This window comes from Phyllostomus discolor, chromosome 2 (assembly GCF_004126475.2).
Source record: "Phyllostomus discolor isolate MPI-MPIP mPhyDis1 chromosome 2, mPhyDis1.pri.v3, whole genome shotgun sequence".
Taxonomy (NCBI): domain Eukaryota; kingdom Metazoa; phylum Chordata; class Mammalia; order Chiroptera; family Phyllostomidae; genus Phyllostomus; species Phyllostomus discolor.
This window is the reverse complement of record NC_040904.2, coordinates 217,232,443-217,258,060: the sequence shown is the minus strand read 5'-3', so window position 1 is coordinate 217,258,060 and position 25,618 is coordinate 217,232,443. Positions and strand designations below refer to the sequence as shown.

Genomic DNA, 25,618 nt, shown 5'->3' with positions numbered 1-25,618 from the left:
CCGCCCTCGGCCCCAGCACCAGCCAGCGCCCCCCCCCACACCCAGACCCTCCCAAGGACCCGCTCCTGGCTTCCCTCCTGGTCCCTTCAATGATGACCAGTTTCTAACCTGAAAATGAAACCAGAAAACGTGACAGGTGGCGGCCTGTCGAGGTCCCACCACCCTGCAGGCACCGTCTCCGCCTGTCTTCCCGTCACCCCCCACCTGGCTCCCCAAGGCACCTCCGCCTGTGTGTGCAGCCTCTGGGAAAACACCCCGAACCCACGGCTCCTCTCACTGCCACCCACCCTGACTCCCCTGACTCCCCCTGGGTCCTGGAGGCACCTCCCACAGGCCCCGCCCCCTGGGCCAGGACCTGGGTGAGTGGCGTTCACACCGCCCCGCCCCCATGTGGCCAGGCTCTGCACCCACCGCCCCTCTTGCAACCCGGCCAGGCGACAGCCTGTCCCTTCAGGCCCTGGCCCTCCCTCGCCCAGACCCTGCGGTCGCCGCCTCCCGCTCCACAGGACGCGTCCTCCCACTCACCTCTGTGCCCCCTCCTGCCGCCGGCTGCCCAACACCCAGCGCCACCCCGCACCTGCCAAGGGCAGCTGCCCGCGCAGGCGGCCGCTCGAGGAGACATGAGGCCCAAACGCGGGCAGCAGCCGTGGGCACAGGACGACGGGCAGGAGCCGCAGGGCTGGACACGGGACCCTGGGTGGAAAGGGGAGAGGACCGCAGAGGGTGGCCGGGCTTCTAGCTCACCCCCAGGAGTGACCACTCACTGGGCAGGGAGGGAAGCTGCCCTGTGGGGGGCACAGGCTGCGGTCCAGTCATACGCAGGAGGATGCGAGAGACCGGCCACGCGGGCATGGAGGCGGGCGAAGACTCGGGTTGCAGACACCCACGTGGCCCGTGCACGTGGCGGACGACCCCGTCGAGGCCGGGGGTGGTGCCCCGGGTCCCCGGGGAAAGCGGGGTTTGCCCTCCCAGGACCTCCTCACACAGGCAACGGAGGGACAGTCTCATTTCTTATAAATTTATTACATAATATTATAATAATTATCAATAATAATATAAGAAACATAGATCTCTGTGGGGTGTATCACAACGTCAGGGTCAGGCGGCCTCAGGACCGGGGCAGGGGAAGCCCCCGGGGGGAGCTCCATACAAAAGGAGGGTGAAGCGGTACTGACCCTGTAAAGTTAAAAACCCAAATTGAACGGAACCAAAAACCCACAGGTGAGTGTGAGGCCGAGTGTGTGTGTGGCAGCCTGGTACAGCGACTGCCGCGGAGCGGGCCGGGGCGTCAGTGGCGGGCGCTGGGTGCAACTCTGCCCAGGGGCGGCGCCGGCGGCTGGGGCAGGGTGGGCGGGCACAGACCGGCGTGCCGGGCCCCTGGGCTGTGAAAACTTGTGTTTTCTGTTTTTTTTAATTTTTATTAAAAAAAGCTAGAAATATAACAGAAACTTGTGAGTGACGTGGATGGAGCTTAGTCCAGACGCCAAACCCTAGGTTTAAAAACGTCCCAGGCCCCCCACCCCACAGGCCATTGCTGAGTGTGAGGAGTCACAGTACGGGGGGCTGGGGCGCCCTCTGGGGTCTTACAGTGGCCTGACTCCACGGGGCCTCCCTAGGATCCCCCTGGAAGCCTGGCGGGGGGGGCTGGGCACTGCCTCCCGGGGCCCTGGGGGGCTTCCCCAGGGCCGCCTGCTCAGGCTCGGTGAGGCTCCAGGAGGGCGGGCAGGACAGACGCAGGTCCGGGGGCAGCAGGGCCCCCGGCTTTCTTTGGAAGGGAGGCTGGGTGCGCACGCAGCCCTCACACGGGGCCGCTCTCCACACAGGCACACGCCGGGCTCCGACACCCTTGGCCACACCGAGTCTCGCACACGTGCACATGCGTGCACGCACACACGGTGGGGGCGGGAGGCTTGGGGGCTGAGGTGGAGGCTTCTCTGCTGTGGTTGCCCAGCAGTGTGGGGGGGAGGCGACACCCCCTCTGGAGGGGACCCGTGAGGGAGATGGCGGGAGGGCCCCCGTCGAGGGTGCCGAGGGTGCCGGGGCCCTGCCCCCACCCCAGGGGCCGTGGCCTCCAGGACCACCAGACCTCGCTAGTGCCCAGCTGGCCTGGCTGCCCACCGCCCCTCCTCCACGCAGCACCTGAAGGGTCGTGGGGCACGCTCCAGCTCAGCAAGGGGAGAAGGCCGAGGCAGGGCCCCAGGGCGGCTGCCGAGACCCTGGCCCACCCCAGACCAGCTGGAGCGCCCCCGCCCCACGTGGGGTGGCCGTGGCAGTGAGGGGCCGGGATGGAAGACCGGGCAGCCACAGGGGAACCAGCGGGGGCTGGGGGAGGGGACGGGGAGCTATTAAGGACAGAGATATTTGTTCCTTTTCTCGTTCCAAATATAGAGTGGATTAAAATATGCAAAACAGGGGGGCTCCTTGGCCCCCCACGGAGAACCCCAATGTCTCCCCCCTCCCCCCAGTCACCAAGGTGTGTCCTGACCTCGCATGCTGGACCAGGTCCCCACTCTGGGGAGTCGTCTCCGGGAGCAGCATGGGAGACAGTCAGGCTGGGGAGCCCCACCCTGACCCCCCACCCCAGGCTCCGGGCCTGCACCCTTCCTGACGGTGTGCTGGGGGAGCTCGCCCGCCGGCCGGGGAGGGCGCTAAGCAATGTACAGGGCAGGTCTCCGAGCAACAGCAGACGGGACGGTTCATGCAACATTCCTGGCCCGGGCGCCGCAGTGGGGGGCAGGCCGAGCCCGCGGCCCGGGGGGCGGGGCGGATGTGGGGGAGCCCTGCCCGCAGGGCGCGGCCGGGGCGCGGGAGAGGACGGGGCGTCAGCTGCCATCCAGCTGCCTGAGCGCGCGCTCGATGTTCATGCGGTGGCCCACGCGCGTGACGCCCAGCTCCACGAAGTCGTCCTTGGTGAGGGCCGGCAGGTGCGCGCCCTCAATCTCGTGGTCCTCGAAGCGGTCGCGGTGCTCGCCCAGGTGGATGCTCTCCAGCCAGTCGCCCACGTCGAACTTGCTCCACAGCTGCAGCGGCTTCTGCTGGAAGGGCCGGCGCGGGCCGGGGGCCCCGGGGCCGGGGCCGGGTGTCGGCGAGGGCAGCGGCGACGGGGAGGGTGAGCGGCTGCGCGCGCTCACGCTGCGCACCACAAAACGCACCTCCTTCGGCTCGTGCGGGATGGAGAGGCTGGACGACTTGAGGATGGTGGGAGGCGTGAGGCCGAAGGGCCGCCCCGCGCCCCCCGCGCCCGCCCCCAGCCCCTCCACCCGCTCCAGCGACGCGGGCTTCACTGGGCTCGGGGCGCGCCGCGCCACGGGGTACCGGCCGCCGGGCCGCACCTGGTAGGAGGCCCCGCCGCCCGGGCCCCCAGGGCTGCGCTGCGCTGAGATGGTGCTCAGCTCACCGAGGCTGCTGAAGAGCCTGCGGAGGGAGAGGGGGTCAAGGCCAGGTGAGGGGCGTCAGGCGGCGCGGAGGCGGGGCGGGGCGGGGGCGGGGCCAGTGGCCAGGAGGATGCTCAGGGGGTGCTGGGGCTGGTGAGCAGCCTTAGGGCCAGAGGAAGAAAGAGGGTGGGGTCCCGTGGCTACTCCCACTAGCTTAGGGCCCCTGTGTGGGAGAGTGCTCTGCTGGTGCGCTGGGCAGGGCAACCCTGAGGCTGCGTGGAACAAGGGGGAATAAGACCAGCAGCCCCTCCACTCCGTGGGGCCCCGTGGCCCGCCCGCCCGCCCGCCAGAGGAACCAGCCTCTGCAGGTGGAGGCTGACAGCCCCTCCCTGACGGCCAGGCACCGGCTCTGGGCGCTGCCCGTCCCCCCAGGCCCTGCGGGGCCAGACTCGGGCAGAACCCTCACAGGCCCCTCACACAGCTCTGCTCAGGAGACACAGAGGAACCTGGGCTGGCTCGGGGGTGCCCGAGCGGCCACCGAGGCTGGCTGCGGCACCGCACGGCACGAGCCCGGGGCGTCCGGCAGGCTGGGCGGACAGCAGCGCATGCAGGGCAGGTCCTCGGCAGGGATGCACGTGGCGCCCGGCCCCCCCGCACAGGGCAGCACGGGGCGGCAGCGACAGCACCCACGAGTGCCACACACATGCAGCAGCAGTGTCGGGAGTGGCAGGGGCCTGCTCATGACAGGGATGCAGCACGCATGTGCGGGCATGCACAGGCACACACACGTACACACACACACATCCCCATGGACGGCGCCTCGCTCCCCATCGTCCACTGGCAGGACACTCCAGGCCCTCGCCAGGGTGGCCGAGGCGGGAGGCCTGCCTGGGGCTCCTCCTCTCACACCCCCACCCCCTGGGCGGGGCCAGGGGAGCCTCGGGAGGCGCCGCCGTGGCACGGGGCCCTGTGAAGCGGAGCGGAGCGGAGAGCCCGAGGCCGGGCGCGGGGGTGGGCAGAGGCGTGGGATGAGCATGCTCACTTACACGGCCGGCGCTCAGGACCGCCGCGCAGCTAGACAGAGCAGCCACATGCAGATGGGCGGGAGAGAGCAGTGAGAGAGAGTGTTAGCAGCACGGCCACAGCCACGGCCACAGTGAGGGCGGCCAGGGGCGGGGACCCCTGGCCGGGCACCCCGTGAGGGAGGGACTTGGGTGCGGTGGGCCCTGCCGGGGCGGGAGGAGGCAGGTCTGCAGCCGCCAGGGGCGGGGCGGGGCCAGACTGGGGCAGGGCGGGCGGCTCCTGGTTTGTCTGAGCAACCTGCTGTCCGGCTTGTGAGGTGCAGACACCCACCCACGGGCTGCACTCGGCACACCCACGTGTGAGACAGGTGCCCAGCAGGCCCCCGGGCCCCGGTGATGTCCAGTGCGCTCCTGCACGCTCTGCTGGCCCCTTTCCAGCTCCCGTCTGTCCGGCCTGCTTCTCCCCACCCCTGGCGGGGCTCCGGGTCCCCCTCCTGCCCCGTCCTGACTGGCACCCACCCCACACTATCCTTCCTCCCCTACAGGCAGGTTTTGTCCTCCTGCCTCCCACCTGTGCAGGGCACCTGGACACCTGGCTCCCTCCTCCCCATGGGACCCGCTTCCCTCACCCTCCACCGGCTCCCTCCCCCCAGCCACCGTTTCTTCGGCCTCCTCCCAGCTGCTCAGACCTAAGCAGAGCCTCTTCAAGGGACGGACCCTGCGCCCCACCCTGATGCCGAGGAGCTCCAGGGACATTTAGGACGACCCAGGGGACAGACACCAACCAGAAGCAGCCCCTGCCTCACCACACCAGGTCTCCACGGAGCCGGGCGGCAGCAGCGGCAGGGACGACCAAGGGGCACCGCAAGGGTGTGGTGGGCGCCCGGAGGTGCCCAGCGGTCGTGGTGACAAAGGAGGGGCAGTGCTGTGATGATGCTCAGAGCCCCCCCCCGCCCAAGCAGCCTGGCCCGGGACGCGCAGAAGGTGCGGTTCCCCGCCTGGCTCCACCCCAAAAATCAAGTTCAGGGGCACCGTTTTAGGGGCGCCCACAGTCTGAGGTGTGACGGAAGCATCCCGGCAAGTGGGCAGGGCTGCAGCCGACCCACAGAGGCGGAGAGAACAGGGTGGGCGTGGGGCCTCACAGCGGGTGGGCTTAGCTCGAGTCTGGGGCAGGGTGGGCTCCCGAAGGCCTGTCTGGACAGCACCGGGGCCCTCCTGCCCGACAGGGGCGAGCGGGGGACCTGGGGTGAGGGTGGGCAGGCCCCAGAGGACCTACGGAGACTCTCCCCTGGGGAGGCACTGGGTGCAGGGAGGTGGGTGCCAGGCAGAGGCCAGTGCTGGTGGCAGGAGGTGCTAGCGGTGAGGGGCAGAGAGGCCACGGCCGGAGGGCAGGGAGAGGGCCAGCCACACTCTCGAGGCTGGAGGAGGCAGGAGCCACAAGGGGCCCAGGGACGGGCCTCGGGCACCAAGACCCGGGTGTTTGCTCCTCCCTCCCTCCCTTCGGGGGACGTGGCAGTGTCCCCACAGCAGGTTGCCCGCCATGCCTGCACGCCCAGTGCTGTCCACACCCCCCTCTGCCATGTCACCGTCCCCTCGTTAGGCTGCAGCCACGTGCAGCCTGGTCCCGCTGTTCTGCCGTCGCCAGGCTGCCCGCAGGAACCCTGCTGACCTGCCTTCCTCTCCAGCGGCCCCCTCACTGGGGCCTCCCCTGTCCCCCGTTTGCCACGGCCCATGTGCTCGGAATGCCACGAGGCAGCCCAGTCGGTCTCTCCTGCGCTTCGCTGGGCCTCCCGGCACACCCCCCACCCCCGTCCTTCCTGCACCAGGGCCTGGGGGCCACCGTCCAGCTTGCAGCTGATGCGCCACCCGCTCCCAGCGGCCCAGGGCTTTGAAGGCCCACCCGGGACCTTCCCCTTCTGCCTCACCGTTCTGCTGAGCCCCCCCCCCCCCCCCCCCCGCCGTGCCTGCCGCTCGGCCAGGAACACAGATGCCCTGGGAAAGTGTCGTCCGACAGGAGCAACAGGGCACAGAACTCGCAGGTTTGCCTGCTCATCGGCCCATCAGCACCAACAGGCAGGAAGCAGCCCGAACTCAGGGCTGATCAGGCTTCAGAGGAGCGGAAGCCGGATGGCTGGAGGCTGGGGGCCCTGTTTTGGGCGGCCACCCTGAGTAGGAGCACGGACCGGACACATGCCCATAAGCTCCATGTGCTCTGGTCACAGCACCCGCGCCTGCTAAAGGCTGCCGCCTCGACTTGCCACCAGCGTCCCCGCATCCCTCCTCTGCAGCCCTCCTGCCGCCCCAGGGACACACCTGCATGCGCCCCTGACCTTGTGTGACCCGAGAGGGCGGCCTGGCCCCCGTGCCCCGTGGCCAGCAAGCAGTGACGTCAGTCCAGGTTTCTGCGGAACGGGCCCTCTGGCAGCCATGGTCAGACGGGGCTTCCTCCAGACCCCAGCCAGACGCGCGGGCGGGACGGGGCCCAGCACCACGGGGACGTCCGAGAGACATCGACAAGGGGCCACTGATGAAGCCGACGGCGGGGACCCCCGCACACAGCACACAGGCACGAGGGGGGCTGCCAGAAAGAACCCTTTCACTCTTGTTCCCGAAGCTCTGTCCCAACGAGCTTCTCCCTACAAACCCCAGTGGGGGCTACACAGTGGTGGCGCTGAGCCATGGCAGAGCCGAGTGCTGCCGTGGGCTGGGAGTGGCCACGGAGGCCCCACCATCTGCGGGGTCCGATGAGGCCCCCGCCTGGAAGACAAACGGAGTCAGAGCAGATGGGGGCCTCGGACACAGCGTGGGGCTCAGGGCAGATGGGCGCCTGGTGCCCCTGGCCAGACCACAGGCTGGGAGCACAGAGCAGGTGGATCAATGTCCCAGGGTCGATGTCGCCCAAGGCCACGGGCCCTGGATCTTCCAGAGGCGGCACCGGGCGCTGCGTCCTCCAGCTTCACCCAGAAAGCAGGGAACACCCCGAGCGGCAGAGCCGACCGAGCCCCCAAGGTACCAAGCTTCCAGTCCACGACACACAGGGCAGCTCAGGGCGCCCCGAAAGACCTCAGACCGTGCTGTCCGTGGGGAGGAGGGCAGGTGAGAAGGAAGGGGGGCTGGAACCCGTGGGGCACTGGGGACAGAGACGCCCCAGGGGGCTAAGGCCCCGGCCCTAGGGCCTCTGCCAGGAACAGTCCTGTGAAGACAACAGCTGCCCCTGAACTTGAGAACTTCCCGCACTCTGGGCGTGTCTCTAAAAGGCAGAGGTTTTGTCGCTGGATGAGAAACGACCACCAGACTCCAGCCGCCACCGGCTGCAGGACAAGAGCAGCCCCAACGGGACCGGCTGTGGAGAGAGTGACGCAGGGTGGCCCTGGCACCCTGCTCAAAGGGCACGCAGGGAGCGCGAGGCAGAGGGAGGAAGTGGGAGCGGAGCCCAGGGAAGCGTGGAAGGAAGGCAGAGAGGTTTCGGCTGCCCGGCCGATGGGGGGCACCGAGGGGGCTGGCAGGCAGGGGTTTCAGAACACGTGTGCACAGGCGGCACACTCAGGGGAAGTGCCGTCGACAGAATGGGCACGTGCACGCCTGTGTGGGCGGGTGGGGCCTAAACCCTGAATCCGTTGCCAGAAGGGTTTGGGGGACGGAGGCCCCAGATGGTGGGCAGAGAGTGGACAGAGAGTGGACAGAGCAGGACTTGGGGTCAGACACCGCCACCCCCGACTGGCGGGAGGGGTCTCTTCAGAACGTCGGCGTGGTCGCCTGGAAGTGGCAGGAGGGCCGTGAGGACGACCTGAGAGATGCAACCGCCTCCTGGGTCACGTCCAGCCTCGCTCCCCACGAGGGCTCTGAGCGTTGCCGTGGCTGAGAGTGGGGCGCCGAGGACGGCGCCAGGGCCCGCCCGCCACAGCCCTGGGCTCCATGCGTCCAGCCACTGCTGCCTGCCACCCCACTTCCTGGCGGGGGGACTGGTGTTCACGGAGTTTCAGGGGCTTGTCCTAGATGGCAGGGCTCAGGAGCGACCCGCGAGGGGCTGGTCCAGGCCCCCTGACCCCACCCCCCACGTCCAGCAGTGACGTGGGCCACACCTGGACCTCTGGGAAACGCACCTGTGGACCGCCCCTTGCCCCTGCCTCCCAGAGCCCGTTCACTGGATGGGAGGACCCTGCACTTAGGCTCCCAAGTCAGCGCAGGACTCAGGCCCGGCTCGGCAGGGAGCCGCGTGAAGCCAGTCAGAAGCTGGAGTTCCTCAGGCACCACTGCGCGAAGGACGCTCACTGTCCAGTGGGCGTGGGGCTGGCAGGATGGGAGGGCCGGGCCCTCCCACTCCCGGGCGCAAGGAAGAAGCAACACAGCCCAGAGCCGGGGACAAAAGCCCCCAACCCGACAGACGGCGAGTTTGGGGGGGGGGGGCAGCGTGCTGGGAGAGGCCAGCTAACTGACCCCGTGCTGCCCCAGGGCCGTCCCCGCGGTCCCACAGCGAAGGACGAGATCTGGGCTCAAGAACCGGGAAATCGGAGCCACGTGCGCGCCCACGCGTGGGTCTGAGCCGCGCAGCCGCGCTAACCGCCAGCCCCTCGGGACAGCAGCGGCCCTGGCTTTTGTCCAGCGCGTGTCTGGGGAGGGTCTGCACGGTGCCAGGCACTGTGCTGCCCACTTCCAGTGGCTTTAACCTCCGCCGGGGACAGAGAGAGAAGCAGCAGAGAAGATGGGGCTGGCGGAGGCTGGTCAGCGAAGCCCACGACCCCCCCGAATCTGGGCCCGCGGAGGCCGAGGATCCGGCGCTCCTCCCGCCCAGGCGCCGGCCACGCCCACCGCGCCGGCCACGCCCACGCAGAGGGCGGGCTCACACTGCGTGGCCGAGAAGAGCCTTTCACATCCTACTGGGCGTGGGAAGGGGGAGGGGCGAGGGCCCCCCACTCCTGGACCACCAGTGGGTCCACGCCCCCACTTATCTTTCGAACCCTCAACTGGAAGAAGGCAGATCAGACAAGCCCTCGCAAGCAAGACCCGACCCCTCGCTGCTTTAGAACTCTGCCTTCCAAGTGGGCGGGAAGGAACCCAAAGGGGAGGGGGGCCTAGGGGCGCAGAACGGCACCCCGGGGCGTGGGGGGCTGGGCCTTGGGGGCAGGAGCAGCCGCTGCCCCCATTTCCAGGGCTACGTGGCCCCTTCAGGTCCCAGCCTTGGGCAGGAGGTGGGAGGGCAGCACCAACAGAGAACAGAGGGCGCGGGGAGCGTGGGGAAGGCACGAGGGCAGAGGAAGGGCACAGAGAGACGGCGCGACTTCCGCCTAAGGATGGCTTCCCTGCGCGCCTTCTAGGTCGCACGCAGGAGTCTGCGTCCAGGGGACTCGGGTGGTGCTGAGACAGAAACGTTCCTGGGGCCGAAAACAGAGTTGGGGGGCCCCAAAGGAAAAGGACGCGAGGCAAGAGGCAACTACGGGAAGGTGGCACCAGCCAGGGGGCAGCCACATGCACACCGGAGGATGGGGCCCCAGGGAAGCCAAACAGCGGGGCAGGGACTCCAGAGCAGACCGCAGATGTCCACAACAGGAGAGGCGGCTGCGGTCCCGAGGGAGAGCAGCAGGAGCCCCAGGTGGGGGGCCTCCAGCAGGGCTGTGGAGGGGCTCACACCCACCCCGGGCCCGGAATGGGCGCCCGGCTCCCACGCGCAGCACCAGCAGGTGGAGAAAGCCACAGCCTGACGCTGCAGACCCCCGAGAGCGCCTGCTGTCTCGGACGGACAGACAGAGCAAGGCCGGATGAAGGACAGAGAGGCACACAGGGAGGGCGGGAGGGGGTGGGGCGGAGGGAGCCCTGACGGACAAGAGGAAGACGGGGAGGCCCCTGGGCGTGGAACAGGACCCTCCCCGCTGCCCTGCTCACCGAGCTGCCGCGATGGGCGACTTCTTGGAGGGGTCCAGCAGGCCGCCCAGGCCACCCAGGCCGCCGACCGGCTCCTCCCCCAGGGAGCGCGTGTCTTTGTTGAGCTGCTGCAGGCGGGAGCTGAGCTCACTGATCACAGTTGGTTTGTCGTCTTCGGGCCCGGGGAGCCCCCGGCTCTCCATGGGGTCCCCCCACAGCTTGGACCTTCTCTGGAAGAGGTAGCGAGGGCGAGCGGGCCCGGCGGCGGAGGCCAGCCCGGCGGAGGCGGCGTGGTGCTGCTGGGCCATGAGCTCGCTGTCCGAGGACTGCTTCAGCAGAGGGTCCCTGAAGGTCACCGGCCCCTTCCCCAGCGGGGACTTGAGCTTGGGCTTGGGAGGCACTGGTGGCTTCTCGAGTAGAAAAGTGTGTCCGTCGGCGAAGGAGGTGTGGGTGTCGGTGAGCTCCCCGCTCTCGGAGCTCAGGGTGGACATGCTGGACACCGTGGAGATGGTGCTCGTGGTCTCCAGGTGGGGGTCGCTCGAGCTGCGCGTGTCCACCTCCTCCACCCCCGAGTCGGCGGCAGACTCGGGGGCTGGGGGCAGCTCACTGCTGGGCTTCCCTGAGGCCGGGCCTGGCACCGAGGTGGGTGAGGGGCCTGGGCCGGGCAGCGGGGTGGCCAGGAGCCCGTTGGCAAACTCTTCGGGGGGCGGCACCAGCCCGATGCGAGCCAGCTCCTCTCTGGTCTCCTCGTCGCTGGAGGACAGCTGGGCGGGCGGCAGGTTCACAGCGAAGATCAGCTCCGGCTCCTCCTCGGAGCTCCCCTGGCCCTGCCCCGGGTCTTTCGGGGTGCTGCCAGGGGGCTGGGCCCGGGGGCTGGGCAGGGGCTCCGCCACCACTGCGGACTGTGCGGGCGCCGGAGCCAGCTCGGGGGTGCCTGGGCGCTCCTCTTCGGCCCCCAGCCTGCTGGGCTCCTGCCCGTTGCTGGTGGCGTGGACAACAATGAGGCCTGCCGGCCGCTGCTGGGACGTGTCCAGGACGCTGAGGATCATGGACTTCTTGTCCTCGGGAGACTTCCGCTCCTCCCGGGGGGCTTTCTCCGGCTCCCTGCGCGCCGGCACAGGGGCCCAGGCCGGGCTCCTCGGGGAGAAGGCCGGGGAGGCCAGGGCCCCGCGCTCGGCATCTCGGGCTTGGACGTCCACGAAGAGGGGCCCCGCGCGGTCGGCGTCCGGGCTGTGCACAGGCGTGGGGGACCGGGAGGGCGTCTGGGAGGCCAGGGCCCGCTCCCGGGCGGCCAGGGCCAGGGCCAGGGGCGAGCTGGGGTCCAGGGGTTTGCCGGTGAGTGGGTGGATGAAGGTGGAGCCGGAAGGCCCCAGGCTCGGGCCGCTGACCAATGGCTTCAGAGCAGAGACGGGGGAGGGCAGCAGCAGGTCGCGGCCGGTGGGGGCTCCGGCCCCCAGAATGCGCTCATCGATGGAGCGGGAGGGCTGCAGGGAGGGCATGTCCGTGCTGGGGGGGCTGCCCTCGATGGCTCCCACGGACAGGAACACGGTGGAGCGGCGCCGCTCTTCCAGCCGCCGGTCCTTGGGCGGGGCGGGGCCCCCGAACGCAAGCCCGGGGCTGTCCCCAGGGCTGTAGTCCAGGCCGCTCGGCCGAGGCCCACGGTGCGTTGGCGAGGGCTCTCGGGCAAAGCTGCCGACCACCGGGCCGGGACTGCCCACGGCCAGGGCCGCCCGCTCCTGGGCGTCTTCCACCTGCAGCTGCTTCACCAGGGGGCTCTTGCGGCGCTGAGGCTTGGACGGCGCGAAGAGGCTGGCGCTGAAGGCGCCCAGGTTGGCGTAGGGGCTATCCGGGCCTGGCGGCCTCGGCCGGCGCTTGGGGCGCTCAGGTGGGGTGGCTGCTGGTGGGGGCCGGGAGGTGTCGCCCACGTCTGGCGCAGAGTCCTGCAGGATGATCATGGAGCGCGCGCGCTTCTGCCGCTCGGGGTAGGGCAGCGGCCCCAGGGGCGCGCCGGACTCGTAAAGGCCCGCGCCCCCCGCGCCCAGGCGCGCCTCCAGGCCGGGTTTAAAGCTGGAGCGCACCGTGTCGTAGGCCCGGCCTGGCGGAGGCGGCGGTGAGAAGGCAGGGGGTGGCCCCGAGTCGAAGTAATAGGGCGCGGGCGGGGGCGGAGGCGCGGTCTGTGGCGGCGGAGGGATGCCGCGGCCCTCGCGCACCGTGTCCTGCATCGACGTACTGCGCGGGAAGCGCCCTTCCAGCAGGGACGCCAGCTTTTCATCCTCCCCTGCGGACAGAGGGCCCCAGTGAGACTGGCCAAGGCGCCGGCAGCCAGCGTCTTCCAGGAGGGCCCTCTGGACCCCAGTGCCCACCCTCCGCAGAAGCCGCCCGCCCCAGCTCCACCACAGAGCAGCCCAAAGCTGCAAGATTAGTGGGAAGTGCGGGCCTGACCAGAGGATAGGATCGGGCGGGTGTGGGGTCTGGGGCTGGAGGGCAGAGGGGACTTAGGGAGCCCAGAGCAAGGGATCCGGGCAAGGCCCAGAATCTGCACCCCAAGACTACTGTTGGCTCAGGGATGTTCTTGAGAAGCACGGAGACAGAGAACAGGGAGACCCCACCAACTGAGGTCCCGAGGAAGGACCCAAACTCTGACCACACAACTTGGGGCCAAGACCTACCAAAGCCTGGATGTGGAGACGGCCCAAAGGTGACAGACACCCCAGGAGAAGAAGGGCGCCCCCCCAGTCAGGGGGGCACAGGTGCAGGGCCTCCCCCCCCGCCCCCCCCCCCCAGACAGCACATCTCAAACACCAGCTGTGGGACAAGCAGGTCTCACGGGGAGGCCTGGTGGCGGCCAGAGGCAGGCGAGCGGGAGGTGGTCAGAAACGAGAGGGGCACTCCCGGAGCAGGACTGGTGCCAGCAGGACGCCGGCCAGCAGAGCCCGGCCTCTGGTGGGCAGAGGGCTGAGGCCCAGGGGAGGGCGCTGTGTGCAAGTCCAGTCCAGAGCCCTGGGGGCACCCTGGACTCGGGGAGGTTGGCACAAGTCACCACAGAGCAGGCGGGAGGTGACCATGAACTTCAGGCTGACCACCCGACACGGTTCAGTTCCGCGCCCTGCTGCCCTCGGGGCCCCAGGACCAGCCCGAGCCCCATGGAGCCTCAGCTCTCCCCTGGGCTGCACAGGGTCAGCTACGACGGACCCCGCCCTGCCTGCCTCCGACGGCGTGAGTCCCAAACTCAAGCAGGGTGGGCGCCCCCAGGCCCTCGCCCCGGCTGCCCACCCACAACCTGGCCGGACCTCCTTGTGGACGCATCGTGGACACCTGCCCGGGCCAAGCGGAGTGGATGAACGGCTCCTCCATGCAAGCACACACAGGTCTCTGGGGAGGGCCTCCTTCTGGGCTCAGGGAGGCTTCTAAGAACGCACCCTGGGGCCGCTCACCCGTGCCCACCCCACCCCGTCAGCCAGCCCAGGGCTCTCGCCAGGCCGCCTGCACCTGGCGTGCGTCTCGCCCTGCACAACAGCTCCCGTTCCAGCAGAGCCAGGATGGGCTCCCGTGTGGCGGGGCTCCACTGTCCCATGCTCCCGGCCCTCTCGGCACCTGTCTCCCTGTCTCCCTGTCTCGGGGCGCTGCCCGCCCCGTGAGGGCTGGAGCCACCTGAGGCCCACAGCACGGGGCTGAGCACCGAGAAGCAGCACCGCGGGCAGCCGAGGCTGCCGTCAGCGTCAATTTTAGGTCTGCCTGCCACCCCCACTGCTGGACATGGGAACGCAGCGCGGAGACGCCCACGGGCCAGTGCACGAGGCAGCCGCGCGGGAAGAGCCGGCGCTCCTGGGGTCTGCTGGGCCCGCTCTAACCTCGGGCGAACGCAGGTTGCTTGCCTCGGGGTGGAAGGGGGCATCTGTCCCGACGCCACCTGGGGTGGGCAGGGGTCTCTGCCCACACAGGCTCGGTGAGCACTCCCCAGCGTCTGAGGAGGCCCCGAGCCCCTGAGACCCTGGACCGATGCCACGAGCACGAGCCGTGGCCCTCGCGCCCGGTCCTCAGCTGGGACTGCAGCCCCCTGGGGAGCCTCAGGGTGGCCCTGCAGGTAGGGAAGTCCTCGAGGTCCCCATGCGTATGGATTAGGGCCCTGAGGTCTCAAGGATTAAACTCTGTGCCCAGGACCACACACCCAGGACAAGGGGCGAGCAGCCCGCAGTCATAGCTCCCACGGCGGCCGTGGCCGGGGGTCAAGGACAAGCCCCTCTCAGCTCTCGTGTGGCCCAAGCACAGCAGGGCCTGGGAGGGTGAGTGGGGAAGAGCTGCCGTCCCCACCAGGACTCAAGTCCCTGTGGGCAGGCACTTAGATGCAACCCCGTCGGCCTTGAAGCCGGGTGTGACCGAGGGCAGGCCCGAGCAAGAGGGACGTGGAGACAGATGTCCCCAGACGGAGCCGGGGGGGGGGGGGGGAGCTTGTCCCCAGGACCCCAAGCAATACAGAGCCTGTGGAGGGTCAGCTGCAGGGGCGAGGGTAGCGTCTGCTCTGCAGAAGGCCCCAGTTGACCAGAGGCTGAGGCTGGGGCAGGGGGTCAGGAGGACACCACTGCTGTGGTCCAAGGGCAAGACCCCGAGGCCTGGCTGGGCGGGGCTGTAAGGACGGTGAGGAGTCGGGCGCAAGGCATCTGAGACAGCTGTCCACCCCTGATTTGTTGGGGGAAGCAGAGAATGAGGAGGAAACTGTGGAGGACACTCAGGGCTCTGGCCAGGAGGGGGGCAGTGCCTCTGAGCTCCAAAGTGGCTGCAGTCTCACCTACCTTCTTCCCCACCCTCCCCCCTACAGAAAGGACCATGCCACACAGGAGGGATGGCCCTTATCAGCAACTCACCACACGATCTCCCAGAAACACCCACTCATCCTGCGTGTCTGAGCTCAGACAGCCCCCCACCTTCCGGGACACCCGGGTATGGCCGGGGCCCCCCCGGCCGTGTCCACTGCATGTCTCCCTCACACTCACCAGGCCACTGCCAGGCTGAGCTGCCTGCACACACGTCACCTCCCCCACCTGAGCCCCCACACCTGGCCCGGGGTCAGCCCAGAGTGCGCATCGGTCGTCATAGGTCCTGGGGTGAATGAGGGATTAGGGTTTGGGCAGCTGGCTGGCCAGACAGGTGAAGAGAAGACAGGTGAGACAGCTGTGTGACCTTGGGCAAGCCACTGGGCCTCTCTGCCTCAGTTTCCATGTCTGTAACACAAAAGAACTAGTAGTGCGGCCGCCACAGTGTTACCCCGGGTACTGTCTGAGGCAGCGAGTGTGAAACTGTGCCGGGTGCCGAGTGGGCGTTCCCTGGCTGGCAGGAGGTGGGTGTGGGTGGGTGGACACGGGGCCAGGTCTGGGGTGCACGGTGGACCGGTGAGCAGGACAGGGCACCGGAGGCCTAGGGGAATGAGCAGCAGGCGGGGTGGTGGGGGGTAGTTAGGTGAGCAGGCCCAGGGTCAAGAGAGAACTCGGCCACATGCGGGATGCAAGGACGGCGCCTGGTGTGTGATGAGCTGCCGGGGGGGGGGGGGGGGGGGGGGGGCGGGTGCAGAGGCCGGGGGACCGAGGACACGGTCTTGAGAGGACCCTCACTGGCGTGGTGCAGGCCCGGGGGAGGGCCAACAGGTGCCGCCGAGACCCACGGGGGGAGCCAGCAGGAGTGGCCCCAAAACTGGGAGAAGAGCCCAACAGACAAAGGACAGAAAAATCAAACGCCGACGGAGATCAGAAAGAGACGGGCGGGCAGAGGCCCACGGGGGGGGGGGGGGTGCCCCGGGGGAGTCATCTCGGGGACACACGGAGCCACCCTTCCTGAGGCTGCGGAGCAGGTGGGGGTGGGGGAGAGCACAGCTGACTATGGCAGAAAACGGGCTGTGAAGGGCCTGGGGGGTGGGGTGGAGGCCAAGTTCAAGGGGGGGGTGGTTTCGGAATCGGGAGGTGACTTGTCGTCAGGCACCCAAGCAGCACCCACACGGAAGACCCGGGGCTGGGATGCGGGTGTCTGCGGGCGGGACGTGGAGGGCACCCGCTGGACGGGGAGCCGTGGACGGGGAGCCATGGCGGGGGCTCAAGGACCTGTTTCGGCCACACCGCTCTGGGGCTGGTGAAGGACTCGCCCCACCTCCCACGGCAGGTGCGCCAACCTGAGACCCCAAGCTGGGGCCAGGGAGAGGCGGGCTCGGAGGGAGGCTGGAACCCCAGCTGAAAGTGGGGAGAGAGGGTCCTTCAGCCCGCGTCCACCCCGGCCCCGTGCAGACCCCGGCCCGGCCGTACCTACAGACTTGGTCCGTGGAATCCCCTTCCGCAGGGAGCCCGGCAGCTTCTCGGGGCCTGGGAGGCCCTGGCGCTCAAACAAGGACTGTGGGAGTCGGGGAGGGCACATGGAGGCTCCTGGGCACCGGGCCCCCAGGCGCCCCCCTGCCCCCCCCCCCACGCTCTTCCTGAGCCTACGGCCACACCCCCCATGCACTAGGGCCAGCGTGCTGCTGCCCGGCACCTGCGACCCGGGCAGGGCCAGCCAGCAGGGGCCTGGGCACAGACGGTGCTGGGCGGGCTTGGTGCACAGCTGCCCAGAGCAGACGGTGGCCCTGGGAGTGGCCCGGGGAGGCTGGGGGACAAAGGCATAACGCGAGCGGCGTGAACGGGGCTGGCACAGAGCCTGCCAGAGGCACTGAGGGCCGCCCAGCACGTGGCATGTCCCTGGGAGAGGCCGGGGGGTCCCTCTCAACCACCCCTGGAGAGGGGGTCCCAAAGGTGGACCCCAGCCCAGAAAGGCAGGCGCCTGAGGTGGGTCTGGCCCCTGCCCCCGCTTACACTGATCTCGGCCGGCGTGACCCTCCGACTGCTGGGCCGCTGCCTGACGGTGGCCGCCCTCGAATCGGCATCCACGGCGTCCGGCCTCAGCGCGGGCTCCGCGGCGGCGGCCAGGATCTCGTCCAGTTTCTCTGCACAGCCAAGCAGGGGCCGTTTCAGCCACCAGGACTGTGGGCAGCCTTGCTGCACTGTCCACCCCGAGCTGCTGAGGCCACCGGAGGTCCCTCACTCCCAGGGCAAGCTCCCGGGCTTGGGACGGGGCCGCACACACCGGAACCCCACCCCCACCCCGCCTGCCTCTCTGTCCTCAGGAGGCTCCAGGGGACCCCGGACACCCCCTCCAGGGACAGGCTGACCGCTCTGTGGAGGCCTCGGATGCCCTGCTAAGAGCCCAGGGTCTTCCCACGGTCCCCTGTTCCCTTTGCCTTCCACTTCCCTCCTCTGCATGAGGCACCGCCGTGCAGCCCCACGGCAGCCGGACAGGCCAGGGGTGTGGCAGGTGCCCACGGAGGATGCTGCATCCATCAAGAGTGGATGGACGGGGCACTTTCCGAAGGCAGCTGGCCACCCCAGGCTGGTCAGAAAGCCAGAGAACCTTCCTTCAGGGTGGGAGGTGCTGAGGGGAGGGGGAGGGGGGCCGTGGGGAAGAAGGGCAGGGGGCACCTAGGGGGCCGGGGCCTGAAGGCGGCCCGGGGGGAAAGGCACTGGGTGGCAGGTGGTCTTGGGCACCGTTCTTCTCAAACCCATTACAAAAGAGAAGCTTTGTCTTCATTCAGGCTGTTTGATGCTTTCAAAAGTGGTGTTTTGATCATTAACATGACTTGGAAGTTTCATTCAACTATCAGGTCAGGTGGGGTCCTGTTAGGCCAGCACATGGGGTGCAGCAGGTGTCCCCCTGCTGCCACAGGGACCCTCTCACTCGGAAACCCCACCCACTGCACCCTTCCCTCAGCCTCGAGGTCCCTGAGCGCCCGGACAAGGGGCTGTGCCAACCCTAGAAGCCGTCCCTGCTCTGCCGGCACCCGGCAGCCGGCACCTGACACCCCACCTCTGCAGCCGCCCGTCCTGGCCGCGCCGAGTGAATACACCCCCGAGGTGTCCAGTGCCCAGCGCAGGCCAGGCCCACCCTGCACACTGACTGTCCTGGCTTCACCTGTGACTCAGTTTCCCCACCCGACACCACAGCACACGAATGGCACCTGCTTCGGAGTTGCGAGAACCAGCCCATACCCGGGAGGCACCGCCCCGCAGCCCGGCCCTGAGCACGTCCGCCGCAGCCCTTCCTGTCTGCAGGCCTCGGCTCCCAGACAGCTCACGGGCTCCGGGTGGGGGGGGTGAGAGCAAATGCCACCCCTCACACGGCCCCGGGCGCCCAGCCAGGCCCCCACACAGCTCTGCCAAGGTTCCAACTCACCACCAGACACGGCCCGTGCAGGCCAGCTCCCAGGCCAGGTGCACACGGGGAAGCCTGTCAGACGTCCCCCCGTTTTGGTAAAGAGGGGACTTCCCTTTGGAGCCGAGGCCACCATCACCTCCTCCATCCCAGGCGATTCCCAGAACCCTCTCCTCTCCTCCCGCCACAGCCACGTGGCGGCACTGCCACTGCCCTCGCTCTGCCTGGGGCAGCTGGAGCTGCCGGAGACCAGCTGCTCCGATCACAGACCCAGGAAGTGGCAGGTCAGACTCCGCAGCCCGGCTGCCCCGAAACCACGGACAGGAAGGCCGGAGTGGAGAGAAGCGTTTCCTGGGGAGTCGCGGGGCGCACACTCACCTGAGCCGTGGATTTAGAGGCCGCACATGCAGGTCCGGCACTCAGTCCGGGACCCGAGGCAACTGTCCCCCGAGGGCGGGCACGGGGCTGGGCCAGACCAGGATCCTTCCCCGGGGGGAAGAACCGAGAACTCGGCGCACCACAAGCTGGCAAGGCTGACGCCCATCCCCAAGGAAACCAGAAAACGTGCCCTTAAATAAGTCACTTCAGACACTTGACCGGGAAACGAAGCAGGACACTGGGAAGCAGAGCTGGACCGCCGGGAGGCACCGCCACCAGCCCCGCACGCACGCACGCACTGCGGGCGCACACGGCCGTCTGAACAGCGGGGCCTGCGGGGCAGCGGGGCCGACGCTGCCCCTGCAGCTGGAGGAAGTGTGCAGGCCGCAGCACAGCACCCTGGGAGCCCGCTAACGAGCTGAGGACAGAACCAACAGGCTCCAGAAATAGCTCGTGTGTCGGCCTCAAAGGTGCGCACAAAACTGTGCCGGAGGAGGCCTCACCTCCAGTTTTCATGCCCGAAAAGACGCCGGGGCAAGTGCTCCCCGTGGACCGGGGAGGGGGCGGCAAGGACTCAGAGGGCCAGGCTGCAGGCCGGTGGGTGCGTGCCGGCGTGGGGAGGGCCCGTGGGCTCCAGGCCCGTGGACAATGAGGGGCCACAGATCCACCCCGGGCTTCCATCTGGCAGGACTCCGGTTCACGGTGGGGGAGGAAGCTGGCAGAGGCCAGGCCCTGAGATCGGACCAGACGCTGGACCTCAGTGCCCAGGTCCAGACTCCGTCCCCGCACGGATGCTGCGTCCCTGGCAGCCAGGCCGGGCACCCAGAGCATCCGGGAAGCAGCCACGGAGGACACGGCAGATGAGCCTGAAGGCAGCAGCGAGGGGCGGGGAAGCCGGCGGGCAGGCGGGCGGGCGATGTCGGGCAGGGAAACGGCAAGCTTTCTCCCCAGTGCCGCGGGGCCGACTCTTGCTCTGAATGGGCCGTCAGCACTAGGCTTGACCCAAAAACAGATCAGCACAGAAACAGGGCCCACCCACCAGGCACAAGGGGGCCCCCAGAGCAGCCAGAGAGAAGCAACATGGGCCAAGTCAAGCACCAGACCCCCCCACCCCCAAAGCACCACAGCTGGATCTCTGACCCCTCCCTCCCGGCTCCAGGGCTCCGTCCACCAGGGGACTTTCCCAGCCCTGCCTCCCCAGCCGCCCCAGGGCTGGACTGAGCCTGTCACATCCCCAGGTGGCCACGCCCTGGGCACTCCCCATGTGTCCTTCATCGGGCCCCTCTGTGGGCCCCCACCAGATCTTAGAGAGAAGGCCATCAGGAGGGGATGGCCCAGGCTGTACCAGGCCGAGACCACCCCGGCTCGACCGCCTCACACGCCAGCACTTCCCTGCACAGGGTCAGGCAAGGCTGGGGCGCTGGGGACACAGCAGGTGACTCACCCCCTTTCCTTCTCCGAATGGAGGCTTGGAATCAAGAAACAGAGCAAAGGGGGTGAGAGGCAGGCTTCATGATCGGAACCCGGGCCCCAGACCCCACTCCCTTCGCCCCCCCCACCCCCCCCACACCAAGGCCCCCCCGACCCCTCAACCCCAGACCTACACTCCCTACCAGACTGGAGGGGCAAGTCTGCCCAGTGCCTGACACAACCTGAAACTCAAGGCGGAGACAACCACAAGCAGAGACATATACTGCTGTGTACATGTACACACACACACACACATGCAGTCCACACACACGTGCGCACATGCAGTCCACTCACATGTGCACACACATGCTTGCAGTCCACTCACACATTTGCAGTCCACTCACACACAGACTTGCATTCCACACGTGTGCACATGCATGCTCGCAGTCAATGCATGTGCATGTTTGCAGCCCACACACATGCACACATGCTTGCAGTCTGTGCGCACATGTGCACACACATGCTTATAGTCCACACACACACACATGCACATATGATGCCTGGGCATGCACACCCACACTTGTGAGCATCCACACACATCCATCTGTGTGCATGCACACATGACTCACACATGCACACATGTGCACACATTTGTGTGTGTCCACACGCACGTGTTCACATGCTTGTACAGCCCACTTGCATGATTTTCACACACTTGTGCATACCCACACCCATGGTTATGTGCATCCACATATCCAGGCATACATATGCACACATGTGTGTTCACACACATCCACACACACGCACACGCAGACATGTACACACATGTGGAGATGTCTACAATCAAATTTTTCAGAGAAAGGGCAAAACCTTGTAAGAACCACGCTTGGAGGCCACTTGTGGCCACACTGGTCACCCCTGAGAATTCTGCACAGTGTCCCGACCAAGGGCAGGTCCCTGTGTGCCACACCACAGCCAGTCAGCGGCTGCACACGGGCACAGCACCTGCTCCAGCCTCCTCATCACAAAGGAAAGGGGACCCAGAAGTTCCTGATGGGTTGTGGGAAAGTGGAGGAGCAGGAGAGGACCAGACCCACCAGGGCCCTCACTGGCTTCTGCAGCCCGGCACGTCCTTGGCTCACGCTGAGTGGATGGGCAGGTGGGGACCATGATGCACCCCTTCTAGTAGAGCAGTGGGGGTATCCTGCCCTCCCCCCTCCTACCACCTATCTCGGGGCGGGGGGCAGTCTCTACACCACCCCTTCCTCTCCATCCCGTTTCTGCCACTTGCCTCACCCCTGCAGGACTCTTCTCCCCAACACCACCTGAGCATGAACCCCCATTCTTGCCACCTGCTTTTCCTGTCACCTCCCACTTCCCTTCCTTTCCAGCTGTCCAGGCCATGTCCTCCATAGACTACAGGACCCTGAAGGACCCCATCCGTTCTCCACAGTGTGACGGAGATGACGTGGTAATGCTGGCAATGAGCCAGCAAGTCTCATTTCCACCTTTTCATGGCACAAACGCTGGGTCGTGGGCTGAACCCTTCAGCATGTGGGCGGACCTTGACGCTGGCCTGGTTCCTCAACCCAGGTGTTTCCGCAGGTCGGCAACGAGGCTGGCTTCCCTCGACAGCTAACTCTGGGGTGGGAGTGGCATCTCTGCCCAGCAGAGCAACGGGAAGAGCCTGTGTCCAGCTCCGACCACAGCTGTGGCCCCTCACTCAGTAGTGCAGGTGTCCCTTCATCATCCTTCCCCAGCGTGTCCAGGAAAAGCAGGCGCTGACCCGAGGCTGCGAGAGTCAGCCCCTGGGGAACAGGGAACCCACAGCAGTGGCAGAGGGCGCCCTGGGCCAGAGCGAAGAGGAAGGAGGCTCTGCTGCTCCCCAGTTTCTGCAGACAGAGGAGCCCAGAGAGCCCCTGGGCCCCTGCATACAGAGCTCAGGTTGCCTAAGTGCCTCCCTGTGCAGAACAGGGAGGATCCCCTCGGCACATGCAGCCGAGCATGGCCACAGAGGAGCCCCCCTGGAGGGAGGCTCCTGGAGCCAGCCCACCAGAGCCTTGGGAGGGAGTGTCGCCAGGCCCAGCTTCCTAGGGGTATCGGTTTATTGACCAGTTTGGATCCTCCGTCAGTGTGATGGATCAGCTCCCCATGACTAGCCTTGGACCCTTGTGCCCCTGGGGCCAGGCATTTGCTGGTTTCTCTGCCTCACTCTCGAAGGAGCAGGCTTAGCTAGGTACAGAGTTTTAGGTGGAAAAGCATTTTCACATGAGACTTGGACGTCATTGTTCCATTGTCTTCTAGCAGCTACTATTGCTGATGAGAAGTCGGCTGTCAGTCTTCCTGTCCTTCCTAAACCATCAGCCTCAGGTAGCCAGTCCACAGTGCTGCGAAGAAGTCTCCATGTAGGTTCGTTTCCTATTTCCTTGCTTGGGACTCATGCTCCTACAAACTGGAGTCTCCTCTCCTTTTTCAGTTTTGGAAAATTATTAGCCATTTATTCTTCAGACATTGCCTCTTCCCTAACCTTGTTACTCTCCCCGCTGGGCTTGGCCTCCTCGTGGCCCTGTGCTGGCTGGTGTCTCCTCAGCTCCCGTGCTGAAGTCCGGGTGCCCTCCTCAGACTTATCTTCTGATTCACTGGTTTCTTCTCCAGCTGGGTCTGCAGGACAACCCTGTTCATCCCAGACATTTTTAAACCTCAGTGGCCACACGTTTTGTTTAAATAATGCTTCTTTAGAAATCCTTTCAAAATCTGCTATTCTTTATCTTTTTTTTTCCCCTTTTGGTACTGCCCTGTTCTTTCACTATGAATCCTGTTATTTCTCTTAAATGTTGTATTTAGACACTTTGTTTTGTCTCTTTCATATGCTTCTGTGATTTCCAGTTGTTTTGATGCTAATTCCAGTTCTTGCCCTCTGGTCTAGCTCTCCCCCTTCCCAGGGGCCCACAGCCACACCTCCTGGCCGGGTGGAGGCATTAGGACCCCCGGCCCCACCCTGAGAATCTGCAGCTGCCCCGAGCCCTTGCAGACCATGGAGCAGCTCCCTCTCACTCTCTCGGCTTCTTCATTTCTGAGACCCGGGGAATTCCTGCTCCTTTGTTTCGAACTGATTATTTGTTTCCACATTTTTATTTTATTTGTAGTATTTACAGAGAAAATCCTGACCACGTCAGCCCAGTTGTATTCATGGATGTCCTCCACATTTGACTAAACTGCAGGCAGGAGCACCCGCTTGGACGGCCTTGGCCCAGGGAGGAGCCGAGCCTGAAGCCAGGGGCAGGGTCAGGAGTGGGTCAGCTCCCAGCCTAGGGACCAGTGTCAGCGTCCCTACTACAGCTGGAGCCAGGGGCACACCTGGGACTGGGGTGGGGTGTGGACGGCAGGACGGAGCACGCCAACAGGCACGGGTACAGGGACAGGCCCGTGATGGAGACACGGACGGTCACGGACATCAGGACGTGGTTACGTACAAGTGGACACACCGATGATGAGGCTAGTGACGGTCACAGAGCTGGAGACACTCCCGCAATGAGGCCACCGAGAGTCACCCGGGGCCGTGCCCACAACATGCCCCATCTGAGCCCCGACGCACTGCGCCCCCAAGAGCCTGGGCCACCACCATGCCGGCCAGGCCCACACTGCCCACGAGGCTGGCCGCCCACTGGGATGGCCCTGCTTGCTAACCAGCGAGCGGGCAGGTGCTGGGAGAGGGTCACATGACTGCCAGAGCCCCCCAGCCAGTGCCCAGCAGAGCTGGGGGCAGAGCCCAGGGCCCCCGACCCCTGCCCACTGCTCTCCCGGACGAAGGAAGAAGCCCAGTCGGAGGGAGAGCCCAGGTGGCACGTGCACACGCATGCAGACACGCTGGCGGGCCCGCCGCCGCCGCCACGGTCCCAGCTGTCCCGCTGTCTGTGTCCAGCCCCCAGGCTAGCACCCCGTCCACGGGACTGCCGTCCCCTCCTTACCCACCACTCCAGCGCCCGCCCCTTTGCCTGTGGGGCACCGTCCATCTGTCTGTCCTTCCTGCCCCCTGCCTCTGCCTGGCCTTGGCCCAGCTCCCTCCACCCGGCCTCCCCGCACCAGGCTGCCCACCTCCTCCGGCCCCCGCCGCTCACCAAGTTCCTCCAGCTCGGCGGTCATGGACTTGGAGCGCAGGGTCAGTGTGGTGCTGGGGGCCCTCTTGGGGGGCGGCGGGGCTGCAAAGAAGAGGGAGGCCTTGGACCTCCTGTCCAGCAGCAGGCAGCGCGGCGCGGCCAGGTGCAGGTGCCACTTGCGCTCCACTGCCTGGATCTCCTCGTACTCCCGGGAGGACGCGTCGCACTGCGCCAGGATCTTGTTCAGGCTGCGGCTGGACGCGAACTTCTTCATGGCGCTGGGGGCTCAGGGGGTGCTGCGGGGCGGGCTGGGCCGGGGCGGGCGGGGCCTCAGGAGGCAGTCAAGGGCGCCCGTCGGGGTGGCGGTGCGGGCCAGCTCCCGCCCGAGGGCCCACCAGGTCGGCTCCGAGGGCTGGGCAGGGGGCGCCAGAGCCATGGGGTGGGGGCTGGGAGGGGGCCCCGGCAGGCTGGGCTGCTGCTGCTCCAGAGCTCCCCCAGGCCCCGGGGGCCACTGCCCCTCAGGGGGCCAGGGAGCAGCCAGCCAAGCCAGGGCCTGGGCCTGCCGGGCCAGCAAAGCCTCCTGGGCCCGGGCTGGGCCGCGACATCGCGCGAGGAGAAGACGCTCTTCCTCTCCCTCAGGTGCCGCCTCCCCCTTCCCTCCCTCCGACAGTGAGCGGAAGGCAGCGTCAACCTCACAGTTGCTATGGCAACCCCGGCCTCCAGGCAGCTGCTGGCAGTGCAGGGAAAGAGGGCTCTTCCACACCAGGGGCTGGTGGGGGAAGCCGGGGATGCCAGGAAGCTGGGGGCGGCATCCGAGGGGGGGCGCCCTGGGGTCAGGGGCCAGAGGCTGGGGGCCGGGGTGGCCGACTCCCAGCGGGCCCGGGGAAGGCACCCAGGCCGCGGACGCAGGCGTTTCACCCGGGTTCAGGCATCTGGTGGCAGCAGCCTGGGGCCCAGGGCAGGCAGAGGAGCGTGGGCCCGGGGCCAGGGTCTCGGGTCAGGAGCTGGGGCACAGGGGTCTGGGCACGGGGGTCCGGAGCCCGACGCCTCACCTCTGCGGCGAGCCCCGTCCTCCTCCGGCTTCCTCGTCACCGACACCACCTTCATGACGAGACGGTTCCCGCCCTGGCGGATCAGAGCCACCACCTGCTTGTGTCCAACCTTCACCACGTTCACCCCGTTCACCTGGGACAGACAGGCAGGGGGCGGGGTGGTCCTGGTGTGTCCTCCTCGGGCTCCGGGGTCAGCGCCCCACCTG

General features: G+C 67.4%; 1 protein-coding gene across 6 annotated transcripts in view; it reads right to left on the bottom strand.

Moving 5' to 3' along the window:
• Positions 1–1,191: 1,191 nt before the first annotated feature.
• The window catches only part of SHANK3 (SH3 and multiple ankyrin repeat domains 3), a 45,943-nt gene continuing 21,516 nt past the window's right edge, over positions 1,192–25,618 (bottom strand). Inside the window, exons 16-24 of one of the 6 annotated variants that reach the window (XR_004901736.1) lie at positions 25,413–25,545; positions 24,382–24,462; positions 20,298–20,321; positions 17,083–17,213; positions 16,543–16,627; positions 10,277–12,533; positions 4,421–4,448; positions 3,333–3,414; positions 3,056–3,188 (exon numbers count right to left, since the gene is read on the bottom strand). Coding sequence is in view for 5 of the 6 variants with exons in the window: in XM_036019818.1 (XP_035875711.1) it covers positions 3,848–4,448; positions 10,277–12,533; positions 16,543–16,627; positions 17,083–17,213; positions 20,298–20,321; positions 24,382–24,462; positions 25,413–25,545 (3,312 nt within the window). In the remaining variant the exon portion in view is untranslated. Of the gene's footprint in view, positions 3,415–3,435; positions 4,449–10,276; positions 12,534–16,542; positions 16,628–17,082; positions 17,214–20,297; positions 20,322–24,381; positions 24,463–25,412; positions 25,546–25,618 lie in introns of those variants that run through there. The other 5 variants (XM_036019817.1, XM_036019819.1, XM_028532840.2 and 2 more) reach the window with 5 other exon arrangements.